Here is a 25302-nt window from a genome sequence, read left to right as displayed (position 1 = left end):
GGCTTGTGTTCCTCTGTGCTGTGGGCGGAGCTCTCTTGTACATCACATCCATCCTTTATTGTTCTCTCTTATTTTCCAGGTACTAGTACCTGGGCAGAGGATGATGACATCATCATTCACGCACTCTGAACATCATGTTGTATTCTTTAAGGTTTAATTGTGAAAAACCATTTTTGTTGTTATGACAACAAGCTTCAACCTCCAAGGAAGCCTCTGTGACTTTCAAAATAAAAGCAGCAGGAGTTGACTTTGTTCTGGCTCTGTGTTTCGTTCCAATGGCTGAGCGCGGGACCAAAACAAAACCAGCAAATCACGGTTCAGCTTGATGTAAGGTTTTTATTATTTCCAAAAGAAAAGTTAATTGTAAGGCCCTTTTCAAAATAAAAGCTCAGGAGGCAGGCGCGTGGACAGAAGTATTCAAACGCTCACTTTTTATTTTTTTCCTCATTATGTCTTTATAATGCACTCACACACACGTGATGATGATGATGAAGGTGTCCACATACTTCTGTCCTTCCCTTTCACTGTTATCTGCTTTTAATCTGACAATAAAACTCATTGTTTACCTTTAAACGGCCTGGTTATGTTTGTATCACACGCTGCCACCTGCAGGTCAACACATGTAACCATACACAAACGCAGACTGATCCTGATCTGCTGCTTCTGTCTGATCGAGCTTCTTCTTCTTGTCGCTCGACTCTTATGGACTTGTTGGGTCCAAAATGGCGGCCTCCAGGGCGCCTCGTGAGCTTTTCACAAACGGAGTGAGGGCGGTTCTGAGCACGTGGCCAGTTCTGCAGGTAAGGGACCGGAACCGGGTCAGTCCGGTTAGCGCGAATGCCACGGAACCAGCCGGTTACCGGGCGGACCGACCGGTGACCGGAAACTGTAGCCGCACTGTGAGAGCTAACAGGCTAATGCTAATAGCTCCAAGTTTTATTTTGGGTCTTGGATAAAAATAGTATATGTTGGAAAATAGTTTGATTTCAGATTTTTAAATATTTAGTCCTCTACATGTTGGTGTAGGACTTCAGTTGGTCACCTTTATACCTGGTGACTTGTTCTGTCACAACAAAAAGCAGTGTGTTTATTTTTTGTCTTGTAATACTTTGACTTTCTACTTTTCCTTTCCAGTTATTTTGAATGTTAATGTCAATCAATATTTTATTTATAAAGCGCAATTCATATAAAAGGAATGTATCTCAAAGTGCTTAACAAGGTTAAATCACATTAATCACAGCCATGATTTTATTTTATATTAATATGAACTGATTTTTCAGTCATGAAACAAAATGAATTTATTAGTGTTATTTTTGTTTATTTTCTATTTTGTAAATATTTTATTAATATTCATACATAAGAACCTTTATTTCAATTTATTAGTTTTTATGTATTACTAAACGTGTAGTTCACTACCCATCGTAATATTATGTAACGCGAGCTAGAAGGACTGGCTGCAATGGGCTACACAATTATTAGCAATTATAGTTATAATTATTATACTAATTATCACACTGGATCAGAAGAAATAAATCTCACAAAGTCTGAGGTGTGTGAATGAAAACAGACAATAAATATTTATTTGCAAACCAGCATATATATATATATATATATATTAGGCGCCAAATATTATCAATTATTAAATAAAATTAGGTTGTTTGGTCATTATTTCTAGTCCTAATACTGGCTAAAACTTTAGCATTATTACCGTCACAATAGAACACATCCAAAAGCCGAGGTTGGTTCACAAAATATGCAAATAGAATTTAATCGAGTACAAAATAGGTGTAAGCAAAGCATGAAAGTGTTTATCAAACAAGCAATGATTCCCTGAAGTCCAACCTATACTTCGGCTTAATTAGTTTTCCAAGTTAATCAATAGTTTTAATACTTTGATATGATTTATTGGAGAGTCGCGGTCGGCTCGCAGTGTTTCCAAAATGGCGCTTAGCATCTTAGCACGTCCGCTACAAACAAACGGAAAAAGTAAAGATCTCGCTCTTTAAAGCTTATGTTCATAAAAACCGAACGGGCCGATACACTCACCGTTTAATCCGGTTTAGAGTCGATTAATCAGCGTCAATTTATTAGACTCAGTTCGGGACTTTAATCCAGGTTTAAATGATGAGCTGAGACAAGTGTGACCCGGAAGTTAAACTAACAATTACCTTATCTTGGAGGCGGCTGAAGCACTTTCAAAATAAAAGCGGCTCCAGTAACATGGTTACATTCTTATTTAAAAGTTCCATATCATGCTATTTTTCACAATCATCTCCATTTGTTGTAAGAACACGAAAAACATAGTATTTGAGGTTTATTTTCTCAAACTCGCCTGTTTTTCAGAGTTTTAGCCTCTGAAAAGTCACTTTCTGACCAACGAGCTGTTTGCTGCCTACTTATGATTATTCATGAGTGGGCGTGTCTATACACACTGACTTGCCTGCATGACTCGCTCTGAGGCAGATCAATGATCACCAAAGTGATTTTCTCTTACTATCCACACATTGTTGTTGTTGTTTTCAGCCAAAAAACTGCACATTACAGTTAAACACATGATATTTAAGAGACTATTGTGTGAGTTCGTCTCTGCGCTGAGTTTATCCAGCAGCTTTAAGCTGCTAACTCACTTTCTTCTTCTCCTCATCTTTATTAAATACAGGAATAGTGCATTTAAGGTGATAATCATTTGTTTATGTCTCCTCCCTGGGTGCCTACACTGCAGTGTTCACCATGGAGGCGTGGCACCAGTAGCAGGCACTTCCTGGAGGGGGCGGTTCAGAATGCTAATGACATCACTAGAATTGAACCGCTCGTTTTTCAGAAGAGGCAGAGAAGCAGCTCAGAGCAGATTATTGAGGATTTATCAGAGATGCAGGAATGAAGCCCAATAATACTTAGGGGTGTTTTTGATAATAAAGTAACATTGTAACAAGGTTAAAAGCTCCAAAAAGTTGATTTGCATGATAGAGGACCTTTTACCTGCTGGTCGTCATTATAACTGGTGTGTGTGTGTGTGTGTCAGATTGCAGTGGATAACGGCTTTGGAGGCGTTTACGGTCAGCAGAAAGCGGATTGGCTGGTGGATGTGGTGCAACAATATTTCCATGACAACGGTGAGTAACCACAGCAACCACTGATGGAATCTGATAATCCCGTGTTCTAGTGTATCAATTATAATTGTAATCATAATTGAATAAAATATCTTGCTGTTGTAAAAATGTAATCGTAATTGAATTCAGATATTTAAATATACAAAAATATTAATACCAATATATTCATTGATTAGGAAGCCTAACACAGTAACCAAGAGATGAGAAACTAATTAGTTGATAGATATTTATTAGTGTATTTTACAGCTGATTTAAGACATGGGTCAAACTGACCTGTTAGCATTAGAGATGCTAACAGAAAGCTAACGCAAGAGGAAAGTTACGTTTAATAAAGATTATTCATTAAAAGCTCAGTAATTGTTACAAATTAAATTTGAATTTTTGTACTTGAGAACGTAGTTATTAGTGACTTTCAGGGGAACAATATGAATGAATGAAAATGTAATTGAAAAATGTAATTGACTTGACCCGTGTGCGTGTGTAGCTGACCTGCAGCAGTGTGAGGTGGAGGACTTTATCGCTGAGCTCATGGACCAGGAGTTTGACACCGTGGTGGATGATGGGAGTTTACCCCAGGTACACGCACGCACGCACGTGCACACACACACACACGCGGCTGTTAAGCTCCGCCCCCCTGTCTGTGATGCCTTCAGGTGTCTCTGCGCCTGGTGCAGATGTTCTCCCAGTGGCAGCAGGGGGCGCTGCAGCCGCTCCAACGCACCATCAGCGCCATGACTCAGCATCCCAGGGCAAAGGTCACCGCACATGCTCAATCTGACCCAGAGAGCGGCGGAGAGGATGACGACAAGGAAGACACACAGGTGCGAGATGGGCGGGGCATGTCTGCAGCGAACCAATCAGGTGGAAGTTAGAAAACACATCCCTTCAGTCAAAAACTGTAGCAAACCATTGAGTACTGACTAGTTAAAGTAAAAACAAATGAACTTCAATGTTGATTGGCCATCACTCTGTGTAGCCAATCAGTGAGGGCTGTAGGCGGGACATTGTCAAACAGCCAAGAGAGACGCTGTATAAGAGCCAAAGCAGCACGATAAAAAGAAACTTATTTCAGCTTTTGGAGGAAAAAGTGGCCGATACTGATTATTATAAAAAATCAGATTTTTGAAAAATGTGGTTAATTTGAATTAGTTTTGTAAATAATTATATTAATCATGATGTATCTATGGGACTCCTGCATGTTAATCTTCTGAGTGAATTATTCGTCTTTGATCGGCTTCAGTTTATGAATGTTGTTTTATTTTGAAGGCGATGGAATGTGAAGCTTCCACCTCCTCAGTCAGCATAACCAAAACGCCTCCACGTGAGGACGAGGACGGATGGACCGTGGTCACCAGGAGGAAGTGACGACGCTGAGACGGAGGTTTGGACTTCGGAGGAAATCCTGCTTTACATTAAACTACACACTGACTCCGCCCACTCTGATCAATACCCCTGAGCACAAAAATTCAACCTCAATTTAAAATTGGAATTAATTTGTAAATATGAAATACATAATTTTAAAAACTCAAATGTACAAATATTATATTTAAAATACAAAGTTTCTACAAAATTACTCATCTATATTTTTTGCTGACTCATTAAAACTAGAGACAATGCAAACAAAGGTTAGTAAAGTTTGACATAAATACATACTAGATAAGGTATAAAATATAAATTATTTTGAATAATTATTGTTGACATAATATGCATTAGTTGAGTTATAACTAAAACAGCAGGTGTTAATAATATCTTATATATTTATATAAAATCTATTATGACTAATATGTTCTGTTGAGTTAAACTTAATTTTTGAAATATTTTAAACTATAAATATAAGAACCTCAACATTAGGCATGAAACAATATTTTTAACCCTCATATTATCCTTGGGGTCATTTTGACCCCATTCAATGTTTATCATTCTAAAAATAATAGTTGACTTTTTTTTTTTTGCTTCATATTTCATGACTTTTTCTAATTTAATGGATACAAGTGATAAGCATAAAATTATCATGATATTTTTTCAATGAGCCAAACACATATTGCACTGTGTGTGTGTGTGTTTTGGGGGGGGGGGGTCAAAAGAACAGTTCAACGCTTCATTATCAAGGGATTATTTATGGATTCAACAAATAAACAAAGTGTCTGACACAAAAACTTTGTCAACAATTTTCTAAAAATCATTTTTTGGAAGCAAATATTCCTGGGTTCAGATTAAAACTAGAAACTTAATGCAAACAAAGGTTAGTAAAGTTTGACTTAAATACATTTTATCCGTGGGGATAAAATGCGTTAGTGATATTTGAGGAAAATAAAAGGTTTAAATTCTCGTCGGGTCAATAACGATGAGATATATTAGATAGCAGCAGCAGCAGCAGGGGGCAGCACACACAGCTGAAATGTAACACCTTTATTTCCACAGAAGAAGAAACTCACACACATAGAAAATACACTTTGGAGGGTTGAAGGCACTGGACATCATGTGACTGAGGAAGATTGACCTGCTGTTTTTCCCACAAGCTTCAATAAATTACTCAGAGCAGGAAAAAAGAGAAAAACTCAGAAAAGAAAAAGTTTCTGATCTTTGTCTCAAACGTCTGTCGTTTATAAACTGTTGTTAAAATGTTTCTTTTTTAAAACATTAAATATTTATGTATCACACAGAGAATAAACGCACAGTCTCGTATCGGTCGCTTTCCTGGAAACAATCCACAGATAAGTCGCATGTTGAGCTACTTTAAAATGGCTCCTTTTTTAGCCAATAGAAAGTCTGCTAATGGTGACTCAACTAAACAACATCAGTGAATTTACAGCTTCTTATTCTCATTGTTTACTGTACTCAGGCTGCTAGCATGCTACGCTAACAGTCCCACCCACAAGTGGTGCAGAAAAAAAATTCACCGTTTCAATGTTAAATAATTAAAACACAAACGTTTTAGTTTAGACTTAAAACCTGAATGTTTGTGTTTGACGCTCAGACTGAGTGAGAAATGATTCAGTAAATAAATAGTGTTAAATACTGCTGTGACATCACTGATCAATCAATACTGTGCTGTGATTGGCCAGCAGGTGTCACTGAGGAGCAGCAGGAGGAAGAACTGGAGTGAGGAACTTGAACGCATCGTGGTACCTTCAGTTTCTGATGCTTCACACACACACACACAGGTTGTGAGGTGTGTGTGTGTGTGTGTTCAGCTGAGCAGCCAATCGTGCTGCAGACACTGAGCAGCCGTGGCTCTTTTCTCCGGCTGCAGCTCCAACATGGTGAGCAGGAAGTCACTGAACTGAGCCGCCTGGTCCAACGGCCATTCGTACTTCTCCAGGAGAACCTCAAATAGTCCCCACGGCTTCAGGCTGGAGATGTGCCGCAGCTCCCCTAAAACACACACACACACACACACACACACACACACACACACACACACACACACACACACACACACACACACACACACACACACACACACACACACACACACACACACACCACACACACACACACACACACACACACACACACACACACACACACACACACACACACACACACACACACACACACACACGATGAATAGTAAAACTTCCCGTTTGTAGGCGTTTCATTTCAACTGGTTCCACGGTAAACTTATGAATTTCCAACATCATGTTTAATCCATTGAATCCTCCTGCCCTGCTGCATCATGGGTAATGTAGTGTGAGGCCTGCTCACCTCTCCTATTGAAGTACTCTCTGGAGTACCTGCCAGACAAAGCGAAGGGAAGAGGAACGGGTCCCAGCAGCTCTATGATGTGGGCGATGTGGTCTGAAACACACAGTCATGTGACTACAGCTGCTGGAGCTGATTGGATCATGTGACAGCGTGGGCTGTACCTTCATCTCTGGTGTAGTCTTCACCTGAGTGAGGCTCAAACAGGTAATCACCGGTCGCCAACTCAAACGCCTACACACACACACACACACGGAGTGAAATCTTTTGTTTTCATAATCATTTGTAATAAAAGTGAACAAATATGAAAAAAATGTTTTTTGTCTTCAGTTAAAAGCCAAAAAAGGTTGAGGTTGGACTGGAGGGGAGAGATTTTTGGGGTCCATCCATAAAGTCAGTAAAATGGTTTATTATTGTATGAATCTGTGATAACTACATTTATTTATTTATCTGAATAATATCCACTGTTATCCAGGAACGTTTATTATTATTATTATTATAGTCATCTTAAAGATGGAAATCCTGGTTTTAATCAGAAATAAAATGGCTTCAAAAAAGAGATTTTAAAAATCACAGAAACTGTTAAAGCCTCTGGAGTTTAAGGTGTTTTTGACTTTAATTTTACCTTTATATTTAATATACAGAAATCCATAAACCTTGCCTTGTTTGGTATCATTTACCAAATATGACTGAAGTATTTTCTTTAATATGGCATACTGTATTAACAGTAGATCTAAAACCACTATAAAAACTCAAATTCGAGTGGGAAACAGTTTTTTAACTATAAAAGTCACAAACATTCTTAAATAATTTTTATTGCTTGTACAGCAAATCTGAAATATATATTTCATAAACTTATATACAGATGAATCAAAAAGCAGTTATATATAGCTATTTACAGTGAAATGGAAGCAATGTCTCAGGTGATTTTGTACAACTATTTACAAAAAAGTATTAATCACAAATAAAGGGTCAGAAATGATTTGTGCCTCATTGTGTTGATATAAAAGGAATAAACAGTACTACACACTAATCTCACTCACTACACACTAAACAGTCAAATTACAGTAATAATCACTATTGTCTCTCAACTCACCCTCTGTTTATCTGTCGCTTGAAACAAAATTCCCGCTATATGTGGACATTATGATTGGACAATGGCCTTTTCTTCTCAACCAATAAGAAAAAGCTATAATGTGACGTTTCAGCGTTCGTTTTAGACGCGCTCTGCAGCGTCTTCCTGCACTGACAGAAAAACACACGCACATTTTCCCTCATAACTCCACTTTTATTTGGCCTATTAACATGATTTAAAAACTGGTTTGTAGTTTGACGTCCGCACTTTGGACACGGGTTGAAATGGAGATCCTGTGCAGCTATTGGCTCTTTAAAACTATCATGTGATCAGGACGGGCAGGCGCGTACATCAGCCCCAGAGGGTTAAAAATTGCAAATTAGAGTTGGCAAAAATAGACAGAAAAAGTGGCAAAAATGGTTCAAAGTTTCAATATTGGACCAATTAGTTTAAAGGCAGGGTAGGACATTTTCGAAAACTAGCATAATTTTGAATGTAGCATCCTCTGAGTTCTCTGCTTTTACCCGCCCCCTCCCCCTGTGCACCCTCTAAAGCCACGCCCCTCACTCACATGCACAAGCACCGGTGCTCCAATAGCAGACCTCAGCTCATTGCTTGTATTGAGTAGAAACGACGTCTCATTCAGTGGTAAACAAACACTAAACTTTATCATTATATATGTTAAAAAACGTGACGAAAAACTGTTTTAACTCTGTCACTGGTGATGCGCTTTGGGTGAGGGGTCGACAACGAGCAGAGAGACAGAGACGTGATTGGTTAATAAAACACGAATCATCTTTTTTCATTGGTCAAAGTTTTTACAGGTTTACAGATGACGGATTTTCTTTGTTCCTTTTTCAGAGCACATAATATGTTAAAACAACAACTCAAATTTCAATCAAAAACTTAAAAAGTGTATCTGGAGGAAATTACCTACCCCACCTTTAAACTGGCAAATAATGGGCATGACAAATGGTGAAAGTGGTTAAATTGGCAAAAACATAATCATGAAATATGGTGAAAAGAAGTTAAAAGTGGAAAAGTTGTGAGAAGGGTTTATAAGTGATGAACATGTATGAAAGTGGGAAAAATGTGCAGAAAAGGCATTAAAATGTGTGAGTAATGTAGCAAAAATACATTAAAAAGAGCAAAAATATGGCAAGAAAAAGCGATGAAAATATGTTAAAATATGATAAGTTTGGTGTAGTTGCAGAAGTTCCTGGCCCCAAGATTGAGAACCCATGGTGTAAAGGATGCTAATGCTAACCTACCATGCAGGCGGTGCTCCAGATGTCGGCTGGTGGTCCGTATTCTGCTCCAATCAGAACCTCCACAGCTCGGTACTGTCGGGTCTGGATGTCCTCAGTGAAGTGTTTGTGCTGCAGACACAAGAGAGAGAGAGAGAGAGTGTGTGTGTGTGTGTGTGTGTGTGTGTGTGTGTGAGGAGGTCAAAGGTCACTCACCACCCAGCAGGCATTTCCAAGGTCAGCGATTTTCACCTTCAGTCGGTCGGCGTTTAAAGGATCCAACGGACTGAGCAGGAAGTCAGACGAGCTCACGGCTGTGATAAACACACACACACACACTCGTTAAACACACACACACACACACACACACACACGCACACACACACCTGAGCATCCTGACTGCGTAGACAGAGCAGACTCAGACGTTGCTGACATCACAGAGCTGGAGAGCCCTGATAGGCCGGAGGCGGGACTGGAGAACCTCCCGGGGGCGTGGCCATTACACCCGTCCTCCAACCAGGAGCCGCTGGACGCTGGGCTCAGCTTACTATTGGCTGCAGAGCAGGAAGTGTCGCCGTTGACAACCGGAGAGCCTGAAGCGTGAACAGGTTTGATGACATCACACACTGGTGTTACGATCCAACTGGTGATCATGTTATCTGGTGACTGTTTCCCAAATCATTGAGCGCTTGTTACGATTTGATTGGTGATCATTGTTTTGTGACTGATTCTAAAAGTGTTTTTATTGTGATATTCATGTAAACAACCACCAGTTAAAACAATGACCAGTTGAAGTGCTACACCATGTCGTCAATATGTCATTATTTTAATTAACATGACGGTAAAAATAGATTAGGACAAGGTTCTTACGCACTGTCAGTCTAACCCAGCAGTTCTCAACCTTGGGATCAGGACCCCATTTGGGGTCGTCAGACACTGGGAAGGAGTCGCAAGATGCCTTCAAGAAACTAAGAATGTTTTTTTGAACAATTTGAGCTGATTTTTGCTTATTTTTTTTAACAGTTTTTCTGCAACTCCACCAAATTCACCATATTTTAATCTATTTTCATCACTTTTTCTTGCCATATTTTTGCTCCTTTTAATGTATTTTTGCTACATTTCTCCCATTTCTGACACTTCTACATCACATTTTAATGACTTTTCTGCACATTTTTTCCACTTTCAGACATGTTCAGCACTTATAAACCATTTCCACCACTTTTCCACCTGATGTTACATATATTGACCCATTATTGTCACTTAACCTCTTTTGACCATATTTCATGATTATTTTTGCCAATTTAACCACATTCACCATTTGTCATGCTCATTGTTTGCCAGATTAAATTAATTGTTCCAATATTCACACTTTAAACCCTTTTTACCACTTTTGTCTGTTTTCATCCACTCTAATTTACAACTTTTAACAATTTCTGTGGTTTTTAAAATCCCATTTCACCACCTTTTCCACCTTTTTTGGTCACTTTGAACCATTTTTATTAGTGATTAAAACCAGGATTTCCATATTTAGGATGACTATAATAATAGTAAACGTTCCTGGATAACAGTGGATATTATTCAGATGAATAAATAAATGTGGTTATCACAGATTCATAGAACAATAGACCATCATTTTACTGACTTTATGGATGGACCCCAAAAATCTCTCCTTTATTCCCCCTTATAGATGGTCCTGTCTCCACATGTTTATGTCTGTGTTCAACCACCTTCAGCTACAGTGGGGGTCCCCGCTCTATGGGAGCTTTATTTTGGGGGTCGTGGCCTGAAAAGGTTGAGAACCACTGGTCAAACCAACCTCTGCTACAGACCGTCTGTAGTGTAGGGTTTACTCACAGTCCACGTCCTCAGGCTGCTGCGGAGCATCTCCCCCCTCCATCCTCTGCACACACAGTGACAGAGTGTGTGTCATAACTACACACTAACAACTACACACAACAACAGAGGCTCACACACACACACACACAGTGTGTGTGTCTGTAGTCGTACTGACCTGAATGTCCTCCAGACGTTCCTCCAACAGTCTCTGCTGACGCTTCACTTTCCTCTTCAACTTCTTCTTTTTGTTTTTGGAAACTTTACCAACCTGAACACGCACACACACGCACACACACACTTATACAGACAGACTGAGTGCTGTACTTAAATGTCATAATAAATAAACACTACTGACAGTGTGTGCTAGTTGTCAAACACACACTCTCACCTGTAGCTCTCTGGGAGCCGTGCTGACTGAAGAGAGAAAGTCAGAAATCAGAAGAAGTAATAACAGACACACAGGAAACAGGAAACAGAGCAGTTAGAAAAGAACAGCTCAGAAACCACGGCTGCATCCCAATATCCCCTCCTATCTCCTTTCCTATTCACTTTTCCTTAACCCCTGTGGATGATGTCACAGGGTTAGGAAAGGTGTTAGGAGACTTCCTAAAGGAGTTAGGAAAAGGCCATCATGTTTGTTTTGACAGACTTCCACTAGGTGACGTAATAATCAGACGACAGCAAAGGTTAGCGACGTCTGCTGAAAATAGACTAAAACACATTTACAACACTTTCTGCTGACATTATCTAAAAAATGTTTAAATGTAAATCAAAGGAAAAGAGGCTACGAGGAACAAAAGGTAAACTAAAAGAACGGTTGATCACACTCACTAATATGAATTATGATTAATAAAACATCAAATGAATAAAAAAGATCCTCAGAGTGTCTGTTTTATGTCAGTTATAATCTGATTATATGTCTTGCATATAATAATATATGGGTTTTAGATTATTTATTTCAAGTTGTTCAAGGCATATTATTGCTTTGGTATCTTATCTCCGTTACTTGTCGGTCATCGTGAATTTCCGTGAGCTCAGGTGTGTGTGTCCCTTTAAATGTTGTCACTGCAAAAATTGTGAGTCAGCATTATATGGTCTCCTTTGGTAAAGGATGCATCAGCGTTTCCTAGGCTAAAGGAGGTTATAAAGGAAGCATTGAGACTCTTTTCCTGCGCTTAAAGAGAATTTGAACTCTTTACCATGGCTGACACTTAAACACTTCCGGGGTGAAGGAACAGTGGATAGAAAAGGAGATAGGAGGGAATATTCAGATGTAGCCCACAGCTCCCAGTCACAATGCTCCAGTGGGAGGAGCTAATAACCAATCCAAAGGCTGCTGCTCACTTGATGAACCAGAAGGGGGCGGAGCTCCAGCGCGTTGCCACACAGTGGCCTCGGCGGCTAACCTCCGTATGTAGACCTCGTCCACGTCCAGCAGGATGTTCTCAGGCTTGATGTCGGTGTGGATGATCTTACACTTAGTGTGGAGGTAGTCCAGACCCTGGAGAACCTGCGCAGAACCACAGCTGATTGGACGGAATGACAGCTGATTGGACAGAACCACAGCTGATTGGACAGGAGACACGCACACACAAACGTACTGAGGCTGCAGGAGCCAGGGTTGGGGTCAATTATAATTGTTAGGGATGTAACGATTCACTCAACTCCCGAAAAGATTCGATTCACGATACGATTCTCACACGATTTATTTTACAAAATGGGACTTTAGACATATGACTGAAAAATATTTTGGGAAAAAAAACTAGAAAATACTACACTATTTTCCTTTTATTTTTCATTGTCATAATTCCTTTGGTAAACTATTCAAAACAATAAATCTTGAATGAAATAAATAAAGGAATAATACAAATTAAGAAGAAGCCTATTAATTTAAATTCTGGTTATATAGTGTTATGGCAATTTTTATATTCATCATAATATCGTCAAATGTATGTTCATGTGTACAATTTGTCATGTTTTAATACATGATGACTCCATTACTCTTCGCACTTTTGAACGGCTGAATCATGTTAGATTAAACAGTACAGATCGTATTGTACTCAGTGCAACACAGAGTCTCTGCTGAAGGCCATACACACGAACACACACACTATCAAGGATAGATCAGAGTGGCGCCCAATCTTCCTCATAATATACACGTCTTCATCATCCTCAAATGTTTCCACTGTTGGGCATCTGATGCCCTCCTTCTCCTCACCTCAGGGTGGAACTTTTTCTGTTATCTGTATAAAAGCTTAAGCTGTGAAACTGTTAGTTAGAGTGGGTCTTGCCTTTTTGCTCTGCCACGAGCCTTTTGCCTTTCATTCTTTCAGGATGGAAGCTTCTTTTTTACTCCTTTTTTATTTAGTTTTATAATAAACCTTTTTTATAAAATCATCAATGCCTCGCCTGGACTCCATCATTCAACCAGAGCAATAAATCCTGTCTCCAAATGAGGTCAACCGCAAATTTGCCGTGACAATAGTAAACAATGCAAAACTGCACAGTAGTTATTTTTCTTTTTAAAAATGCAACTGAAAATGTATTTTGTTCCTTAACAATTGGACTTAAAAAAAAAAACGTCATTGAACTGACTGGGTTACCAGCAGAGGGCGCTGGTAACCCAGTGGTCGGTTGGCATGCAGAAATTCTTGCAGTGAAGAAGAGATGCTACGCTAGCAGACAGAGCTAATAGAAAAACGTGACTTTTACAGCTATTCACGTAATATTACAGATATTCTTTCGGCGCTAAAGGGGTAAGGAATCATTTATGAACATGTTTAAGAGTAGAAGGCTGCCAGAAAGAAAGTAGTAGCAGATTCCGCCCACCACGCACACTGCTGGACAAGAGAAGGGATAAATATATAGCGCCATCTGATGTTATAAAAAAGTACTGCGATTCAATTTTCAAAGTATCGATGTCAATCGTGATACCTATGAATCGATTTTTAACTGGCTTACGATTAATCGTTACATCTCTAATAATTGTATTTGCCTAATTGGTAATTATGACGTCATAATTGTAATTGAAAAAATCTGTTGCCGTTGTAATCGTAATTGAATTGTAAACAAGTTCAGATAATTTACGTTGTAATTGTAATGGAAATTCTATAAAAACTGTCATTTACAATTTAATCAAACACAAACCTGGTGAACCATGTTACAGTTCTATGTCTCACACACACGTAGTTAATAATTATCAAAATGTTTCACATTAATATATCTACAGTATCTTATTTATATCAAGGGGTATAGTGACGCCATAAATATTAATACCAATATTTTCATTGATTAGGAAGTCTAACAAATTAATCAATAGATGAGAAACTAATTAGATGATAGATAATATTTATTAGTGTATTTTACAGTTGATTTAAGACATGGTCAAACTGACCTGTTAGCATTAGAGATGCTAACACAAGAGGAAAGTTATTATTTATTAAAGGCTCAGCAATTGTATTAAACTTTAGTAATTGAGAAAGTAATTGTAATTCCAGGGGAAATAATAATTGTCATTGTAATTGAAAAAAATGCTAGTTATAGTAATCCTAATCGTTCTGCAATTGAACATAGCTAATTGAAGATGTAACTGTAATTGAAAAATGTAATTGAGTCCAACCCTGGCAGGAACCTGGGGCTGTCCCACGTACTTGTCTGATGATGCTCTTCACACACACCAGAGGGAGGCCCATGTAGTTGGACTTAATGATCCACTTTAGGAGCTGATGACCCAGAACCTCCAGAACCATGCAGACGTCTGAGGGACGCTGAGGAAAGCATGGACACACACAGACTGACCAGCAGCACCAATACAGACTAACCATGAAGCTGATGGACATTATTGATCAGTGACAGACATGAACAGAACCTAATGAAGGATACGGACGCCGTTCACTCCTGAGATCTTAAAGTCATCGATGAGCTGGACCACGGTTTCTCTGTGAGGGTCAGAGGGGTCGCTGTCCCTCACCTGGACAGATGCATAAACACACACACATTAACCAAGTTCTGCTGAGATCAATGGTCCCAGTCCGACGTTGGTTCCACTCACACAACGTAACAGTTTGATCTCGTCCAGGGCCGTCTCTGTGTAATGTGAGGCGCTCTTCACCACCTTCAGCGCTACAAATCTCTTCTTCCTGAAACACAAAAAGTAGAAACATTGACACACTAATTACATTTATCTACAGTCTCTATGACGTAGAAATCAGAGTATTTAAAGTTAAACACTCTTATTGGTCTAATGAGACTGAGATAGCTTAGTACGTACAGTAGCTACCAGTCCAACATGTTTAGGTTAGCTTAACACGTAGCAACCAATCCCCCATGTTTTGGTTAGCTTAGCACATAGCTACCAATCTCACATATTTGAGTTAGCATAGCACGTAACAACCAGTCCCACATGTCTGAGTTAGCTTAGCATGTAGCAACAAGTTGAACATGTTTAGGTTAGCACGTAGCGACCAGTCCCACGTTTGGGTTAGCTTAGCATGTAGCATCCAGTCCCACATATTTAGGTTAGCTAAGCATGTAACAGTTAGTCCCAAATGTTTGTGCTAGCTTGAAAGGGGAAAGGGGTGAGGAAATATGAAAAATGTAAATATGATGTTATCATACCATTAGCGCTGAGCTAACTAACGCATGCATATTTAATAGGTTTTAAAAGTCAAACTTTAAAAAAATATATTTCTGTGTGTCACTGTTGCTGTGTGTATTTGTGTCATACTGCAGGTCCCAGCAGAGCCACACGGTGGAGAAGTGACCCCAACCCAGCTTTCTGACCACATGGTACCGCCCACTGAACAGGTCGCCGATCTTCACTGGATAGTAACCACCTGGAGACAGACACACACACAGTTACACATTCGAACACACACCAAGGACACACACACACCTTTGCAATAATCCGATGGGTCCTCCTGCTCCTCGTCGTCAGATCCCAGCAACTGGGCAGGGGGCGGGGTGAACTCCGGAGGGGGCGGGGTCAGATGTGGAGGGGGTGAGCCAGGTTGGTGCATTGAAGATGACATCATTGGAAGGCCCAGGGGCGGAGCCAGAGGGTCCAGGGAGCAAAGGAAGGAGGCAGGGGAGGAGCAAAGAGGGGAGTGCAGGTGGGAGGAGGAGCTGGAGGTGAAGGTCACCGAGTTCAACAGGCAGGGGTGGGTGGAGCTCATGGGGGGAGGGGCCAGGTCAGCTGTGAAGGTGGGAAGAGTTCTTTGGGGAGAATTGGAGGGGGTGAGGTTTGGGCTCCTAGTGAGCGGGGATTTGTGGGAAACGTGTGAGAGGCTTCCAGCTCTGTCAAAAGGGTGGCAGCCAAAGTAGGTGGGGGTGTGAAGCAGGGGGTGAGTGTGAGGAGGGTTTGTCACGGACAGGGCGTTCTGATTGGATGGTGCTGATGTCACCGTCTGGGTGCTGTGGATGGGCGCCAACGGGGTGTGATTGGGGGGGCTCTGGGTAAAAACCAGGTCAAGTGCCGCATCCAGGGAGGGGGGCAACGGGTCGTCTCTGGGTTTCAGAAGTGTTGGAAGTGAAGAGCTTTGTTGGGGCGTTGTGGGGGCATCCTTCTGGGCTGAGGAGGTCTTAGTAGAGCTGGGGATGGGTGCTGGGGAGATGTGATGGGAGCTCTGGGAGCACGGTACTGGATTTAGAGACTGTACTGGGTTCAGAGACTGTACCGGGCTGTGGGACTGTACCGGGCTGTGGGACTGTACCGGGCTGTGGGACTGTACCGGGTTCTGGGACTGTACCAGGTTCTGGGACACATCCAGGATCAGAGGCGATGGGGATCTGGATGTCAGGTGTTTGGAGGTTGTCTCGAGTCGGCTTCGTTGGGTCCTTGTCGTAGTTTGGTTCTCAGCAGTTCGCAGTGTTGATGTTGCACTGTTTCCTGGATGTGATGTCACTTCCTGTGTGCTTTGGATGGGGGCTTGTCTTAGGGGAGCATCCTGGGTGGATGTCGATTGGATCAGGCTCTGTTGGGCGGCGTGTGGACTTGGCTCTGACTGCCGTTGGCTGCGTTGCTGAGCTGTTGGTGTGAGCTCGGCATCATGGTTCAAACTTGGCAGATCACAAGATTTGTTTGGCCTGAAACAGGAAGTAAAAATAAGCTGCTTTCATAGTCACAATGTGATTTCCACAACAAAACACGACAATAAAGCGTCACAAAAGGTGGTAGGAATAAAGATCGACCAGTAAATCAAATGCTTCGCCTTTCAACTGAGCTCCCTCTTCACCACGACGGATCACTGCGGATGCCACACCAATCAACCTGTCAATCTCTCACTCCTTCCTTCCCTCACTTGTGAGCAAGCCCCCTGAGATACTTGAACTCCTCCACTTGGGGCTGGATCCCATCCCCAACCTGGAGAAAGCACTCCACTTTTTTACAGGCGAGAACCATGGACTCTTGATTTGGAGGTGCCGATTCTCATCTCTACAAATCGATCCAATGAGAGCTGACGGAGTCAACAGGACCACATCATCTGCAAAAAGCAGTGACCCAATCCTGAGGCCACAAAACCGGGCCCCATCAACGCCCTGGATGTGCTGTGCCAAATGCACATATGGACAACTTTATGCCTGAACATGTTTGTTATGGACAATCTGTGACGAGCACAGAAGTCCAATAACCTTAAGGATCCGTCCACCCACCCGAAGGGGGAGAGTGGCTACCCCCTCGTCTACCTGGGTAAACTCCAAAGTACAGGCAATGAGTCGGGGGCAAGAAGTATTTCCACCCCAGCCCAGAGTCCAACCCCTCTCGAGATTCCAGAGTTTCAAGGTGAGGCCGACTATAGTTGAAACGCGCCAGAGAGGTGACGTTCCATGACCCTAAAGCCAGTTTCTGTAGCCGGGGATGGGATCGCCAAGGCTCCTGCCTGATCCACATCGCACCGGCCCCACGCGATCCCTCCTAGTGAGCCTATGGGAGGGCGGGTTAGCATCAAGCTAAAATTTGTCTTTTTAAACAATCTATTTCCACTACACTACCACAGGTGGCAGAGCGTCTTCTAACCCGGGTTTAAAGACTAAAATGCTTTGACAGACAATGGCACCATCTGTATGTGGTGATTTTGTCAGTTTTCCTGCAGCTGTCAACGAGCGACACGGTGTCGTCACCATTAGAGGATGAAGAGGGGATACCCAGAGAGGAAATCCATCTTCCATTCCCTTCAGATGACAACCTTGTAGTTTCTCTGCTCAGCAACAACAAACACGACAACACAGTAGAGCAGAGTTCACCTGTGAGGTTTTAGAGCTGGATTAAAAGCTTCAGCTCACAAACAAAATCACAATAATACATAAATACTGCAAAACTATTGAATAATAAATAATAATAATTATTATTATTATTATTATTATTGTGTCAGTGACTGTTTCAGAGTTGGCTTTAGGAAGTCGAAGCGTCACCTGGTCAGTGTGACTCCTCCCTGTGAGGAATCCTACAGCAGGAGAAAAAACATCTCCCTCAGGATGGAACGTTTCTCTCTCCAAACATGGAAAACTCTTCATGTTCGTCAGGACTTCAAAATAAAAGCGTTTCACAGTGACTGCATTCAGACGGCAGATCATATGTTAGCACAGCACGCTCTCAGGACATTGTTGAAGAGTGCTGAAGCTGCACTGAAATAGACCGTGTGTGTGTGTGTGTGTGTGTGTGTGTGTGTGTGTGTGTGTGTGTGTCTCCTGCTATTATTGGATCGTGTTTTCACAGCACCAAACTGGTTTGTGTCAGGCTGTCCTGGTGGAAACATGTGGATCAGCTTCTTTGGCACTAACCAAGAAAAAAAAACCCATGATACTGTCAGTGTGTGGCTACGCCCACACAGCAGGAGTGTGTCAGCAGGGAGCACTGCATCACTCCTGGAGGCAGAACCAACAAAAAACCTCAGTTTAGTTAGTGACAGACCACAGTTCATCCCACAGACACGCCCACTACCTGAGCTTAAAACCCACCCCCTCTCAGCCAATCAACATCCTGTGTGTGTGCGCACTGAATGAACGGCATGCTCTAACCACACCATCACCAAAGAACTTTGATCACTGAGAGCAGCTGCTGTTAGAGTCACACTGGTCATCATGATATCCTGTGACTCAGAGCACCATTAATCCTAAACACTAAATAGTAATAATAATCATTTATCACTGCTGCACAAACACACTTTGTTTCTTTCCCTCTCTCTGCTTCTCACTCAGCGCTGAGAAGTTTTTAACTTTGAGAAGCAGTTTATTACTTGTTTGAATATTTATTCCTGTTAATGTTGATGTAATTTAGAACAGAAACAGTTTGTGCTTAATGCGCATCTGACATCGCGTTATTTTCCTCTGCTAATTTATGTTCTGGGGTTGTGTTGGAATGGACTATTATTCATGGTGTGTTTTTGTATTTAACACTATAATTATATATATTTATACTCAATAATCCTGTTAATAAAATATATCTTCAGTCAGGCCAACTTTTGTCAAAGCTATTTTCAGGACAAGGACGAACAGTTTTTAGCTTTCATAATTCTACGTCACCTGTTTTTATCATTTGTTAAATATTTTTAACTTGGTGTCGTTCTACCTCATCTTTGTTCATTTAAAAAAATAATAATAATAATTCTTTTTTTAAAATTGAGACTTGTACAATTTGTTATCATTGTGTAATTTTTATGATGTAAATTGAAGGAGCAAAAGTATTATCGGCTCCAAATATCTGCTCAAGAAAATCGGCAGTCCGTATCGGTCATCGGCTAAGGCTGATGGGAGAACAAAATCGGTATGGGCATCGGCCCTAAAAAATCTATATCGGTCGATCACTATTCATCAACAGTGATGATGTCAGAATTTTACAGAAGTTCCACAGGGTGGATGGGAAAATGAATGGGATATATATATATCTATATATTTTCTTATGGTAGCCAGAGCCTCACCAAAATTTGAACACCTGTTCCTTGTCCCATTTATCAATTTTCCTGAAAATTTCATCCAAATCCGTTAATCCAGATAAATGTTGGGTAAACAATAACCGTCCGCTCAGCGTTTTGTGCTTGGTGGATGTAATCAGTCTAATCAATCTAAAACCTGTAAGTGTTTAATAAAAGACGATCTGTAACTCACAATTAAAGATTATGTAATTTATGAGACGTGTGAGTGTTTGTTGAACAAGGAGGAGCTCAGCAGTGCTGTGTGACGCTGGATGTCACGTCCAACGCTGCAGACGCGGTTGAGCAACGTGCACGGGAGGTACGTGCGCTGTGTGCACATCCCTTAAAGTGATTATGTATCATTGTCATTGGGAGCCTTAGTGCTCCGCCCTGTGACTGTCCCTGAAGCCCCTCCCTCTCTGTATATCCACAGCTTTCTCATTATTATTCTCTGATCAATAAATGGACACATTTATATCGTGTGGTAAACAGAGGTGATGGATACAAATGTATTCTTATATATTATTACTGATGGTTTAAACACATGGAGACTATGATATCTCATTAAAAATACACAACACAATAAACGTGACAATGATTCTATCGTCATTTCCATTTAAAATCATATTAAAACATTTACCATGAAATGCTGTTTAATTTCCTTTTAAAATACTATATTAAAGTGGTATTTTAAAAAAAAAAGTCTTTGACTTCTTTTTCCTTTTGTAGATCTTTATTGAGTGTTTTAAAGAATCACTAAATTACTTCTTTATTAATGATGACATGGTTTCATGAGAGTGAGTCAGCAGATTAAACCTGGTTTGACCACAAACTGTTACTATTAGGGATGTAACGAGTTACCAGTATCACAGTAAATCACGATAAAATTCCCGACGGTGAAGGTTACCTTTGTTTTAATTACCATGGTAACCGCTGTGGTAAATAACCCCAGTGTGGAATGTTTTTTATGGTGAAATTGTCATTAGGTGCCCCCCCTCCCGTCCTGGCTGCATTAAACACCCTTTAATCCATCATAAACAGCATCTAAACTGTCAAAAAAAACTACACAACTCATCACTGACTAATAAATACAAAGCCACCAGAGCCCGTTTCACTTTGTTGTGCCTGTGAAGCTCTGTCCGTTTTTCATGTAGCGCAGCTGCTGTTGTTGACGACACCATCATTGCCAGGGATTGTAGAGTCTGAAACATTGTAAGTTCTATTTCAAAATATTACGGAACGCAACTTCTATCTGACCTCAGAATCATTTTTCTCAATCTGCCAATCCTGATTGGCTGGTGAAGCGTGGCGGTTTCTGCTCAGATTCAGTAAATCATTGACCCCGAGAGGAAATATAGTGACATTAATGCTGTTCTCACAACTTTATAGGACATAAATAATTAAAAAAGAGCAGTCAGAATAATTCATGTCACTACAACTTATATCTACCTTTTAATTGTATCTTACTTTATATTTGACTTACATTTTTATGTATTAATTAATGAATATTTTCTTTAAAAAAAATGATAAATATATATATTAAAACGGAATTTTAACAAATTAAAGTGGAAAACACGAAATTTGGGAAAAAATAAATGATTTTATAGGGTCCTATCTAATGTTTATTTTGCACTGTTTTTATAAAAAAAAATGTTTTACTGTCATTATTGTTAATGTTGCACAGTTTTGATAAGTCTTTTATTTACTGTATTTAATAATTATTTTGCAGTTTTTTATACTTATTTAATGTTAACTTTGTAGTGTTTTGTTCAGGTTGTTATTATTAGATCTTTAATATATAATAAATCTATTTAAATATATATATATTGGTGAAATTATTTTAATTTATCAGTGTTTTTTCAACATTTTAAAATATACCGTATATACCGATAACCGTGATCATTTTGGTTACTATAACCACGGTGTAAAATTTTCATCCCGTTACATCCCTAGTTACTATGGTAACCAAGGTGTTTTCTCGTTGATGAAACAGTTAGAACCCGGCTTAACGGAGCCGGACTCTGATTATGAGACAAACAGGAGGAACAGATACATCCACCTTAGCTCTGACTGATTTTAAATACACTCGCTCTCTCGTGCCTTTTCATTAATTGTGACGCACAGTTTTCTCGCAGATAGCATTTAAAAGTGTAGCATATTGTGTATTTCCTGAACAGTTTATTAAAAAGTATCTGTTGTGTCCGTTTTCATCTGATGCTTTATGTGTTACAAACATTTATCACACATTTCAAATGTGAGGCATAGTGCTGCTTTTTTTAGTGACGTAATAACTGACGAGTGTTTGGCAGTCGACTGGAACGTTGTTGACGTTAACACGCCAACATCATTAAAAATAACAAAATGAGAGAATACACAAAACACCTAAAACAAACCATTACCCCTCAAAAGACCACACAATTACAACAAATATACACAAAAAATGACAAATATACACAAAAAGTCCTCCAAAAACACAAAATGACGACAAAAATTCACAAGATGATCCATAACACATACAATGACTTCAAAAATACACGAGTCGTCAACAAAAGCAAACAAACAGAGAAAAAAACACTCATTCCTGTATTAATGCTCTGATTGGTCATTATTCTAATGCTGAGGTTAATGTTGATCATGTGACCCTCAGATCAGATACAGTCATGTTTGTGTGATAATTTTACACACACACACACACACACACACACACACACACACACACACACACACACAAGTTTAATTTAGCCTGGTTCCACTGGTGCTACTGGTTTCTTACTGGTTCTCCTCTGTTCTGACCCGTCTGTGTTTTTTGCCTCTCCTACGGTTCTTCTTTCCAGCAGCGGCCGAAGCTCCAGGACTGACTGCTGTAGTGGAGGAGAACAGAAGAGATGCATGTGTGTGTTTTCAGGACTTTTATAATATTAATAATATAGAATTATGGCAGCTATAATCCCTTTAAAGCACATTTTAATAGTTCAGACAGAAGAGAAAAGAAAAAAGCCCATAAACCTAAAGGATAAATGACATTGTTTTCCTTCATTTTGTTTTGTTTTTCCTGATTCACTTCATCAGTCAAAACTCCATTCATAAAAGTTGATATTTCGGTTCCCTCTGCACTCTATAACTTACCCAACATTATATACCAAAGCACACACTGACCTGACACAGTTCTAGAGTGCGGCACACACACACACACACACACACACACACACACACACACACGCACGCACGCACGCACGCACTTCACCTCAGCACGTTAAACATGCTGCAGTGGTTCTAGTGAGAACAGGGAGAGAACGCAGCTGAATCAAAGCCATAAAATCATGAGTGGATTTCTGTGGATCTGTGTGGCTTTGATGACAAGAAACCGTAAAACTCACCAGAAAAAGGACTTTATAATGAAATGAATGTTATATTTAAAATTGATTAGTGGCTCGGCTGTAATTTGAAAATTGCTAAATTGTATATTTTCTGAATGGAGTTTGGAGATGAAGCTAAAAGAGGAACCTCAGGATCACAGGGTGGAACTGTTAGTGTGAACCAGAACCAGAACCAGGATTATTTACCGATTAACATCGTGGCCTCCGCTCCTCCAGCCGAACCAGGCCCATGTGCTGTCGGTTCTTCAGCCTCCGACCAGAACCGGGCTCAGAGACCCGAAGCTGGTTCAGACCGAGGTGGTTCGGAGGATGTTTCCCGAGCCGAGGCAGTATTTCCTGGGCACCGTGGTCAGCATGAGCCGGCGGCCTAGTCCGTTATCCCGGTTAGATCCCCGCTGTCACCGAACCTTTAGCTGACCGTTAGTTCTGTTAGCTTCATTAGCTAAACGGTCCTGTTCTCCGGCTCCGTGTCACCTTGTTCACGGGCCGTTACGCGTGTTTATTCTCGGTTTGCGGTTCTGGTGCTGTGTCGGTCTGTCCGTTCATGGACTCAACAGCTGCTGACACTGGACACCGGACACAGCGCATGCGCAGTAAACGAGCACGCCGACCTAAATTTAGAGCAAAGGCGGAGCCAGAAAGACAGCCGTCGGGGGGCCAGGGACCAATTTGGGGTGGGCACCCAAATCATACATTATAAATAAATTGATAATGATATTATTATATTATGGGTCGCAGATTGTGAAGTTTTTTAACCAGATTTGCAGCAATATTTGTGAAGTTTGTGATATTAACTTTTTTTTTCTCGTAAAAATATGTCAATGCATAAATTTAAAATCTAAATATTACATCGAAATTAAATGTTAATTTTGCCTATATCCAGCTTTCAAGGGGCGTTATTATAAATTAAATTAATATATTTATTGAAATGGATTAGATGAAATTAATATGAATTTTATTATCGTAAATTATAGATGAAAAATATACATTAATAAATTGTATTTGTGTATAAGTAATTGTAAATACATGCATATTTTATGTATTTATAAGTAATTGTAAATAAATTCATATTTTATGTATTTAATCCCCACTTGTATAATTTCAATGTATAAATTAATAAAAACTATAATGAACGATATCAAAGTAAAAACAGCTGACATGTTGTTTCCACGCAGACTGGTGTCATGGTCTGAGTTCACATCGTACTGAGATTGTATATGAGCATTTATGCGCACGAGCACTACCGAAATATGAATTTTTGCTAAAAAAAAATTAATTCACTTTTGTTTTTGTTTTCAAAGTGAATGAACACGTGATTTATTTGTTTATTGGATTATGTTATGGTTAGGGTTAGGTTGGGGCTATCATCTCAGTACGAAGGTAAACTCAGATCGTGACACCGGGCTAAACTTGAAAGGGGCGGAGCCAGAGAGACAACACAGTGATGAAATGTTAAATTATAACTTTATTTTTACAGGATACAAATCAATTGGGCTGTCAGCCCTTTCACAATAAAAGCACATTTCATTCCAGACGGACTCGTCTTCATCATCATCAGACGTGTATTTACAGGCACATTTACACACTGTTAGCAAACTGTACACAGTAGAAAAGCAGTCCCAGGTTGGCACCCATTCACTTATTTTACACCTTTTATTCCCTCGTAGAAAAAAAACTAAAACACAGTAACAAACAGAGCTCGACCAATCAGAGCTCAGGATTCACTGTACACAGATCAGGGGACATGCATCATCAGGGCTCAAGCCCCGCCCCTAATCTTTAAATATAGAGTAAGTTAGGTTGAAGAAGCACCAAAAATCATCATCATCATGCAGAGGCCTAACCTGATAAAGAACTACAACTACAGGTCACAGAAAGGCTCAAAAACAGGCAGAAACACAGAGAAAGTTCAGGCTTTCATAACTCAGGTTTAATTCAGACAGACTTAGAGTCCAAAGTCAGGATCTTAGAGGAAAGAATAGGAGAGAGAAAGCACCATGAGGAGCTTTAGGAACCAGTAAAACCAGCACAGTAGAGTTTGAT

At 40.2% G+C, this 25302-nt stretch overlaps 2 protein-coding genes across 6 annotated transcripts; one reads left to right on the top strand and one right to left on the bottom strand.

The window, feature by feature from the left end:
• The first annotated feature begins 656 nt into the window (after nucleotides 1–656).
• tsr2 (TSR2 ribosome maturation factor) lies at nucleotides 657–6314 on the top strand. 5 transcript variants are annotated; one of them, XM_028453031.1, is made up of 6 exons: nucleotides 657–800; nucleotides 3023–3113; nucleotides 3595–3686; nucleotides 3764–3931; nucleotides 4377–4491; nucleotides 6179–6314. In XM_028453031.1, the coding sequence occupies exons 1-5, from the start codon at nucleotides 723–725 to the stop codon at nucleotides 4473–4475; spliced, it is 528 nt and encodes a 175-aa protein (XP_028308832.1). In that variant the 5' UTR covers nucleotides 657–722; the 3' UTR covers nucleotides 4476–4491; nucleotides 6179–6314. The 5 variants fall into 5 exon arrangements, with proteins under 5 accessions (XP_028308832.1, XP_028308833.1, XP_028308836.1 ...); XM_028453032.1 differs by having other exon boundaries at nucleotides 6176–6307; XM_028453035.1 differs by having other exon boundaries at nucleotides 4377–4505; nucleotides 6179–6297.
• srpk3 (SRSF protein kinase 3) lies at nucleotides 5505–23858 on the bottom strand. The gene is made up of 17 exons (XM_028453024.1): nucleotides 23446–23858; nucleotides 22656–22743; nucleotides 15868–17057; nucleotides 15700–15808; nucleotides 15025–15112; nucleotides 14856–14943; nucleotides 14624–14730; nucleotides 12318–12483; nucleotides 11362–11387; nucleotides 11149–11241; nucleotides 10992–11037; nucleotides 9524–9730; nucleotides 9354–9451; nucleotides 9162–9269; nucleotides 6980–7049; nucleotides 6819–6911; nucleotides 5505–6485 (listed from the first exon to the last, which is right to left on the bottom strand). The coding sequence occupies exons 1-17, from the start codon at nucleotides 23453–23455 to the stop codon at nucleotides 6301–6303; spliced, it is 2772 nt and encodes a 923-aa protein (XP_028308825.1). The 5' UTR covers nucleotides 23456–23858; the 3' UTR covers nucleotides 5505–6300.
• Nucleotides 23859–25302: the final 1444 nt, after the last annotated feature.

Source organism: Gouania willdenowi, chromosome 7 (genome assembly GCF_900634775.1).
Source record: "Gouania willdenowi chromosome 7, fGouWil2.1, whole genome shotgun sequence".
NCBI classification, from domain to species: Eukaryota; Metazoa; Chordata; class Actinopteri; order Blenniiformes; family Gobiesocidae; genus Gouania; species Gouania willdenowi.
This window is presented reverse-complemented; position numbering and strand designations above follow the sequence as displayed.

Coding starts and splice junctions, on each gene's coding strand:
- tsr2 (XM_028453031.1), top strand. CDS start 723: ATGGCGGCCTCCAGGGCGCCTCGTGAGCTTTTCACAAACGGAGTGAGG. Junction 3,114..3,594: donor ACAATATTTCCATGACAACG/GTGAGTAACCAC, acceptor GTGCGTGTGTAG/CTGACCTGCAGCAGTGTGAG. Junction 3,687..3,763: donor ATGATGGGAGTTTACCCCAG/GTACACGCACGC, acceptor TGATGCCTTCAG/GTGTCTCTGCGCCTGGTGCA.
- srpk3 (XM_028453024.1), bottom strand. Junction 15,809..15,867: donor CCCATCGGATTATTGCAAAG/GTGTGTGTGTGT, acceptor GTCTGTCTCCAG/GTGGTTACTATCCAGTGAAG. Junction 15,113..15,699: donor TGGCTCTGCTGGGACCTGCA/GTATGACACAAA, acceptor TTTGTGTTTCAG/GAAGAAGAGATTTGTAGCGC.